The 8,942-nt window shown below is 39.1% G+C and overlaps 1 protein-coding gene across 1 annotated transcript in view; it reads left to right on the top strand.

Moving 5' to 3' along the window:
- The window catches only part of ACADL (acyl-CoA dehydrogenase, long chain), a gene marked incomplete at its 5' end in the record, with an annotated part of 13,112 nt that extends 4,920 nt beyond the window's left edge, over positions 1-8,192 (top strand). Inside the window, 6 exons of the mRNA XM_008940688.1 lie at positions 364-528; positions 1,184-1,285; positions 2,472-2,585; positions 4,051-4,178; positions 6,237-6,323; positions 8,099-8,192. Of these exons, the coding sequence (XP_008938936.1) occupies positions 364-528; positions 1,184-1,285; positions 2,472-2,585; positions 4,051-4,178; positions 6,237-6,323; positions 8,099-8,192 (690 nt within the window). The remainder of the gene's footprint in view (positions 1-363; positions 529-1,183; positions 1,286-2,471; positions 2,586-4,050; positions 4,179-6,236; positions 6,324-8,098) is intronic.
- Positions 8,193-8,942: the final 750 nt, after the last annotated feature.

The raw sequence follows: 8,942 nt of genomic DNA, 5'->3' as shown, positions 1-8,942 counted from the left end.
GCTGAAAACATGATACTGATAGTGGTAAGAGTGTGTGCAAACAAGTATATATGTAAGGTGCTCAAGAGGATGCTTGCTTATGCTGCAGAGCTGAAGCCAAGCAGGACAAGTAGCTCTTTTCTTTTGCTGGAGTTAAGATGGACCACTTTAGCAGGGTCATGAGTCATTAGCAATCAGTTGTGACAAGAAGCCATAGTTTTGCACATTATACCTTGCTAATTTAATTTCTAGGAAAGAAAATCTTTGTTCATTTAATACCTATATTTGGTACCGTTTTCCTTCTTTATCATGGGGCAGACAAACAGATTGGTATATTCTTCACACCTGGCTTGTTGCTTGATTCCAGATTGCCTTTTTTTACAGGTATTCATCACCAATGGCTGGATGAGCGACGTGGTGATCGTGGTTGCGGTCACAGACCGGGAGGCCCGGTCTCCTGCTCATGGGATCAGCCTGTTTCTGGTGGAGAATGGAACAAAAGGTTTCATCAAAGGACGCAAGCTGAACAAAATTGGGCTGAAAGCTCAAGTGAGTTCATACAACCCCTTAGACATGTCTAACAGACTTGGAGGAAGTCTAAGACCACTTAATGCCTAGCATTAGCTAAATAAATATAAAACAGAGCTGTGATGCCGTTCTGGTTCTTAGGCTTCAGAGTGCAAACAATATACATGCAAAGTATGTGAGCTGAGTTTGCTGTGGAAGTCCTCTCAGCTGAGGAAGCTGGGTTTCTTCATGCTGAGAAGCCTGTCAGGATCTTATCGATGTCTTTAGCTCCCTGACAGTTGGCTTTAGAGGTGGTGGAGCAGGATTCTTCTTAGAGGAGCGCAGTGAAAGGAAGGGTTACAAGGCACTCAGGATATGTTAAGGAAAATTCTGAGTATGTATAAAGATAAAAACAGACCAACATAAAAGTGATCAGATACTGGAACAGTGGCCCAGAGAAGTCATGAAGCCTTCACCTTTGGAGCTTTGGAAAGCATAACTGGCCAAGGGCCTCAGCTGCTTGCTTTGCTGGAGCTCCTTTGAGTGGGAGGTAAACTAGGTGGCTTCTAGAGGACCCTCCCAGCTTAAGTGATTCCATGATTTCAAGGTAAAGTACACAATAGCAAGAAGAAAAATGGGGTGAAAGAAGTGGAATGAAGAGATGAAAATGTCAGGCTATAAACTGTTGCATTTTTAGGACACAGCAGAGCTGTTTTTTGAAGACGTGAGGTTGCCAGCGAATGCCTTGCTTGGAAAAGAGAACAAAGGCTTCTACTATCTGATGGCAGAACTCCCTCAGGTGAGAGGAACATGAATGTTTTGCTGTCTGTAGGAAGAATACTGAGACAGATTTTGTCATTGAAGTCTTGAAGATGCTATATCATGGGGAGCCACCTTAGGCTCAGAATTGAGATGTCTGTAGGCAACATTGTGCTGATACTGCTGCTTTTTAACTGAATTTTCTAGTGCTAAAAGTGTGATTCTTTGAGCATTGGTAACAATAATGATGTCCCCTCAGCTCAAAGCCAGATCTCTTAACCTCGTTATGGAAGAACCTCAGGGTAGTGTATTTAAAACAACATACTGCAGTTTTCTTGCATACTTCTAGCATGGAACCACTTCGCTTAGTGGCTTAAATAGCTTGGAGATCTTGATGCATTTGGCATTCTCTTAAAAGAGACAAGAAAGCACTGCTGTTCCAGCTCTTCTACCCCTAGAAGCACGTTAAGGAACTCTCTTTGTCCGTATAGCAAAAAAATTAAGTTGCCAAAATACCTTGCTAGTGGAAATAACAGTTTACGACTTAATTTACGAAGTTTTGGAATTACTTGGGAGGAAAGAGGCAATGTGTTTTTTCAGAACGTGGCTGTACTTTGTCAAGACTGACTGTATTTGCCTCATCTGGTAGGGATTGTGTTTATTTGATTTTATATTGTGAGTAAATAAGAAACCCGATCAAAGGAAGTATTTTACTGCTTTAAAGAAATGCACTCATGAAGAGGTTCAGTGCATCAGATAATTTGAGTGGTGCTAGAATTAATTGCGTTTTACTTAGTTTCTGGTTTTCTGAATGTTACGAGGAAGCAAAAAAAAGCCAGGTTTTCATTTTGTAGGTTTTGTTTTTTCTAGAGGTGCCCTATTGAAGTTCTAAAATAGTTGTTTAAACTGAGCAGTGAAAACCATTAGTATAAGCAGAATTTGATGTGAATCTTTTAGTCAGAGTCATGTGGTTGATTTGTAGCTATTTTTTGAGTCATTGTTATGATAGAACGTTACCCCAGAAAAGACTTAAAAGTGAGCTTCAGGCAGTAAGGCATTTGTCCTGCTCATTAGTTTCAGTGATGCAGCGTGTCTGGTTTGATATTTAGTGTGACTTCTGCCCCTTCTCCTTTAATGAACAACACTGAACATCTGTGTCCCAATTGTGCATCTGATACAGAGAAATGTAGGACTAATTCAGCTGGATTCCGTTTGTGTTTCAAAAGGAAAGACTGCTAATTGCTGATATGGCTCTTGCCAGTTGTGAATTCATGTTTGAAGAAACAAGGAACTACGTGAAGCAAAGAAAAGCTTTTGGGAAGACAGTTGCTCACTTGCAGGTGAGTTTGAACTGAGAGACCCATATATGGGTTCTGGTGTGCATTTTATGTCTGTGTATGTGAAATAGTGAACAGAAGAAAATGACTGGAATCTTTCCAAAGGACTGTTTGCACAGGTTTCACTGTTGGATTGAGGCTGTTGCTTACCTCAGGCCTATCCTTCACTTTTGAAAAATAAAAATAATAAAACCCCCCCAACACCACAAAAGCCTTAATGTATTTTACAATTTAGTTAGTAAAGTGAGCAGAGCTGCTTTTAGAAGTGAAACAGGCAGGCAGAAAGGGCACTGGCTTTGTGCTGCTGTTAAAAATTACCTGGTTGCTCTTAGGCTTGCTTTCCACTGTTGGAGGTCCTTGTCACAGGGTCTGTTACACCTGTATGTCTTTCCCTCTCCACCTAGAGTCCTTCAGGCTGCCGAATTGCTCAGGGCATGTGCAGGTACCACATTCTTCTGCACATAATGCATTGTAGACCTAATCTTTTTCCTTAGGCTAGCCCACTGCCAAACATCAGGTGGCAAAAAAACTTCATGAGGTGTATTATTTTTTTCCAAAATAATCCATTCTTGCATAACTTTTCAGTTTCCTTTTGTTGCTCATGGCTTGAATGTGCATAAAATCAAAAATCCTTTCTAATTAAAGTTCTGCCTTGCCTAATTCATTTAGTCATGCCACAGTACAGTGTTTGAAATCAAATCTTTCATTTGCAATAGTAGACTGGTCCATTATATTTACTGTTATGGGAAACAGGAAGATGGTACACAATTTTAGAACTATGAGATCATAAAAAAAAAATAGTTACTTCGTGGTGTGTTTATCTCCTCCTTTCCAGAATTACAAGCTGATGGCTGAAAGCTTGTGTGACCTTGTTTTACATAACCTTAGGGATGGAAGTTGTTTTTTTTTTTTTTTTAACTTCTTTTGTCTAGAAATTATCTTCCAATGTGACAGAAGTCAGTGTTTAAAAAATGTCTGATACTCTAAAATTTCCTTTGTTTTTGTGTGTGTCTTTGCACATAACTTACACTCTGAAGAACTGAACGCTTAGAAAAACGTTCAGTAGATGAGGAAATGTTAGTAATTGTGGAAATTAGTGTCTCTACGGAGTGAAAGGACGTTTCCCCACAAGAGGGAGCTGACAGTGACAGAGCACACAGTGCTTCCTACCTACTCTGTGCTCTCTAGGAATTTCTATTGGGGCTCTTGGGGTTTTTCTCTGAAAGGCGTATTTTGGGTTGGTCTTGAGAAGTAAAGGGCAGTAATTTTCTCAAAGAAGACTGGCAAAGACATAATAGTGTGGAAAGTAAGCTGCCTTTTGGTGTCCAGAGCCCAAGTTGTTTGAAATGGTGATTTCTAACAGCAATCCTTTTAGAAAATACTCCCGTTTTCTACTTAAAATATCACCTACTAACTGTGCTACTTCTCTTTTCTCTCCTCTGCCTTGTCCATTGAATACCAAAATAAGACAGTTCAGCACAAGTTGGCAGAAATGAAAACACAGATTTGCGTGGGCAGAGCTTTTGTGGACAACTGTTTGCAGCTGCATGCGGATAAACGCCTGGATTCCTCCACAGCTTCTATGGCAAAGTATTGGTATGTGGTTAAAGTAATTTGGGAGTGTCACTTGCATGATCTTGACAGGAGTCTGATGATAAAAGCACTGAACTGTTCAAATCTAATGAGAAGATAAAATTAATGTCAGATTAATAATAACATTGTCAGCTTCTAGTGGGGAAGATTTAGTCATATAATCAGCAAAAAGTCTTAGATACACTGAAAACCAGTGTCGGTTAAACAGATCAATTTCAAAACAATAACGTGCTGTTAAAACAGGATTCCATTAATAACAAGAGCAGGACTCAGCTTTAGCTTTAAGTAAAAGTGAGTACTTCATTGGTATTTAGACATTTATATTTTACTCTAGCAAATACTTGTTGGGCAGGGTTTTTTGTTTGGTTTTGTGGCTTTTGTTGTGTGTGTGGGTTTTTTTGTTTTAAGGGGGGGGTTGTTTTAGTGTTGTTTTTTTTTTAAAAAAACCCACAGGTTTATTTGCAGCTTATATGATACTTTTTAGTTAACGTTACTTAGCAATAGCTGTTTGGCCCAGCCAGTTTTTGAGGCTATCTGGTTTTGGGAAGAAATAGTTGGTTTCCTTTATTGGTTCCTCTCACCGTACTTGGTGGTGGTATCTGTTGTTAACTTGGGTTTAACCAGAGAAAGCTGGATGAGCAGAAGCATGTAAGATAGTGGCACATGATTTTTTTTTTTTTTTTGGTATGGTTTTATTTTGCTTGTGAAGATGAGAGAGAAAAAATCACATCAGACTTGAGCAAGTAATTTTATGGAAGATGCATGTTTACAGATTCTAGACTTTAAAAAAGAAATACAGAGGGGAATGAGCAGAGAGAGTATTTACAACGAAAGGAAGGACTTAGATTGAGCGCTGTTCCTGGCACCGATTACCTAGAAGTACCAGGTACGTAAGGGGAGGCGTTCAGTTTGGAGGAGGAGGAGACAACTAGTGCCAGCTCAGATAGCAGACTTACTTTCTCAACAGATTTCCTGAAGCGAGGTGTTTGAAACCTCCTCACCCTCCCCACTGTTCAGCACTGCAAGTTGTTGTGGATTTCCCCTTTCCCTAAGGGAGTCCCCGTGGCTCCTGTCCATAAAACTCTTGGGTGATTTAGAAAATGCCTGAATGTAGAATTACTTTATTCTCTAATGTTTCAGTTAATTTTCCCTGAAACTTTTTGTGTAGTCAGTTATTTGAGTTAGAGCTGTGAAGGATTTTAAAACCTAGTTCATACATCTCAGAAGAAGTTGTCTGTAGGTTTTATTTGGTGGTGACATTGTATTATATATCTAAATGAATTTGAAAATACATTTAGGAGAGACAGTTGCAGCAGCTCCCTGCTGTAGGTATAGAGTTGGTACAATGGACTGTAAGGATTTAACTGGATGAGGGGATGGTTTGGAGAAAAGGACTCTTAGTTATTCCATGAGAAGCAATTGACTTGAATTGTCTTTTACTTTACTGCTGTTGCCCCTCTGAAAGTTGTGTGCTCAGAAAGTTTGTGTTTGGTATGATTTGTTGGTTTGGTTTGTTTTTTTTTTGTTTTTTTTTTTTTTAACTTTAGCTTGAGCTACTAGTGCAGTTAAAATCTTGTTTTGCAGTTAAACCCATATTTTGCAGTGAACAATCCTGTTTAACTATTTCTTAGAACTGAAAATATAAAATTGAGGAAAATCAGTTGTCCTTATGGTTATACTCAAGAGCACCCTGGTGTATTGCTAGTGGAGGTAAGGGGAACAGCCTGTGATGCTAGACATTTTTGACAAAGCTGAGGGATTTGGTGAGACTGTATCGACCTGCTTTACAAAGGAAATCTCTTGGCCTGTGAGAAGGGTAAACAAGTTTGTCTGTTCTGAGAGCTTTCTTTCTCTGAAAAATTCTACAAGGAGAACAAACCCCTCATACATTAAATTGAACAGCATTTATTTCTCAGCAGTCATGAAGGAGGAAAAAAAGTCCTTCAGAATATAAAGTATTTTAGTGGACAGCATTTATGATCAGTTATGTAGAGAAAAGAAGTTTGATTATATCTTTGTCTTCTCACTTAACTGTATCAGATTTCTTTTTGGCCATTTAAGGTCTTCTGATCTCCAGAACAGCATAGCCACTCAGTGTGTGCAGCTCCACGGAGGATGGGGCTACATGTGGGAGTATCCAATTGCAAAGTAAGTGTAATGTTTCTGACTTGAATAATGAAAGATTACCAGCGAAGTAAATTGAAGGCACTTCCTTTACATCTACTTATTAGTACTGATTTACTGTTCCTTTTCTCATCGTGTTTATTGAAAGGCTATCTGCTGTACAGATGTCTGCAGAAAGGCTTTGTTTTGATTCCCCAAATAATTCATAATCTGTTGAGCAATTATCTGTTTTTTCACAAAATAGGAGTCTATTTTCTATAAAAAAAAAGTTAATTGAAAAACCACAGAAGCAATGTAAAAATAAAAACATGGGAGCTAGTTTGTATGCTTTATCTGAAATTAAATGCCTATGTATGAAGGAAAGAGAAGATGCTGGTCAGCTTAAATCTTATGTAATACCACAAAACAACAAATTGCCTAATTAATAACATGTCTGGCTAGATTCAACTTTTTTTACACCTTTTTAAATGAAAAAGGTGAGCGATTTATAGGTAGAAGAATTTGCCATTCCAAATTATTTGTTTACTTCATGAATTTAGGGACATTATGGAGTTCTTTTATATGTTTGCTTGTGTATTATCTGTGAAGAGGTATTTCCCGTAGTGTAGCAAGCAGCATGTACACAAAGAGTTTTTGGTGCTGTTTTTATTTAAAAAAAGAGGGGGGTAATCTGATAGAGATAGCAAAACCAGGACTGCTATGTGGTTGTCATAAGCAGATAACTTTTTTTAACACAGTAGGTTTAGAATTTTTTTCTAAATACACTAAGAGTATGAAATTGTACTATAAATTGACTTTTTCCTGCATGTTTTTAATGAATATCATTTGTGGCTGTTCTGCACCCTACCTTAGTAAATAGGAAGACCAGCAAGCCCTGTTCAGGGTGTCCTCAAACCCCTGCCTATCTGTGTGTGCAGTAGTTATCTGTAGAGGGTTTTATTGTCCCTGTGGTTCAGCAACGTGTGTTTCCAGAGAATGCCGCATTGCTCCTGGGCTGCTCTCTGCATAATGAAGCAGAATTAAGATGGGAAAGCACGTTGTCATCGTCCTGTGTGCTGTCACCAGCTGTGCATGTTCTGGGGACACTTCCAGCGTGAGGATGGAAATAACTTGACTGCCTGCAGCTTTTCAGCTGCTGGCCCAAACAGAGCTGAGGCTGGCGTCAGGAGAAGGCTGTAGCCAGCTGATGTGAAACTGACTGGCGCTTCCTTTTCCTCCCAAGATGTTTTGAGTCCCACCTCAAGGAAAGAACTGCTAGCACCATTAGCTGTCTTGTTGACAGGATCAGACAGGCCAGGGCCTTGGAGCAAACTACCCTGATAACTATCACTTGGGCTCTGCAGGAATTGTTTTTTCACAACAGGGAGGCACCTGGGTATTGCAGGTCATGCAGGCGTGCTGTTCTGTGGGATGTGGGTGGACGTGGCTTTGATGCCCAGAGTTAATGCTCAGATGATGTGAGGAAAGGGGGGAACAAGAATTAGTAGGGGAGAAGTGGTAGGAGTCTGGTTTATAGAGCTTTATTTTAATTTTGTTTAATTGGGGGTCATAGTGGAGAATCAGTGTAAACAAAAAAAACAGGGAAGGGATACTGACCAAACTCCTGGTTTGGCACAGTACCCTGGAAAGGCGAAGTGTTTTAGGTAGTTGAAACCTCTTGGAAAGTGTGAACCTCTAAAAATGGAAATAGCATACTTTAAAAACAGATCTTCACAGATACAGCTTGATATCTTTTTCTTCCAATTGTTCTGTTCTTTGGAGTTGTTTTTAATATTTCCTTTTTTTTTTTCCCCCTTCAGAGCTTTCGTGGATGCCCGTGTTCAGCCCATCTATGGTGGTACCAATGAAATAATGAAAGAACTTATTGCTAGAGACATTGTCAGTGACAAGTAGGGTGGATGTTTACTACTTTGGGGGAGTTTTCCAGAATCCTTTTATGTTAATAGGGCATAAAATCAGACTTCAGAATGTAAGCAAAATAAATGTGTATTGATTCTCTCAAGGAAGTGATGCTATTTAAAAAAAGAACTAACATTATACTCTATGATATCTATCTAATATTTAATGAAATTTAAGTATCTCGGACAACACAGAGTAATTCTCTGGGTTTTGAGAGTTCTAGCAGTGAAATGCAGTTTTGTGCCTTGGAACATTATGAATAGCCTGACCCTTCAGACTTGATGCCATGGTACTCAGTCCAGCCAGATCTCTTCTCCAGAGGAGCTGTGTTTTTAAGAAATAAACAGAAGTTAAATGTTAATATAACTCTGAATTTCCACTTGACAAGTATGACCGTGTCAAAGGAGAACTTGGAACTTTTGCTGCTTGCTGTGCAGTAGCTACCTGCTGTGGGGGGGAGATTACAGCTGACCTCTGTTTACATGTAACCCAGAATGCCTTATTTTAATTATTTTGTTCAAATAAATATCATGAAGCATTTCTATGCAATCTTATGCTTGTTTGCATTACTACAAAGCCCGAGAGAGAACCGGGATGCTCCCTGTGCTTGTATTTATCTCAGAGCTTTGAGGGGAAAGTTTGAGGAAGGAAACTGTTCTGCTGGAGATTTTTTTCAGCTATTTCTAAGTTATTGTAACAAATAAAAATGACAAAACAAAAAAATTTGGGGTTTTTGTTGGTTTG

The sequence above is a fragment of the Merops nubicus genome, unplaced genomic scaffold, assembly GCF_000691845.1.
Source record: "Merops nubicus isolate BGI_N331 unplaced genomic scaffold, ASM69184v1 scaffold48325, whole genome shotgun sequence".
Taxonomy (NCBI): domain Eukaryota; kingdom Metazoa; phylum Chordata; class Aves; order Coraciiformes; family Meropidae; genus Merops; species Merops nubicus.
Note: the sequence above shows the minus strand (reverse complement) of the source record. Positions and strands in the feature narration are given on the sequence as shown.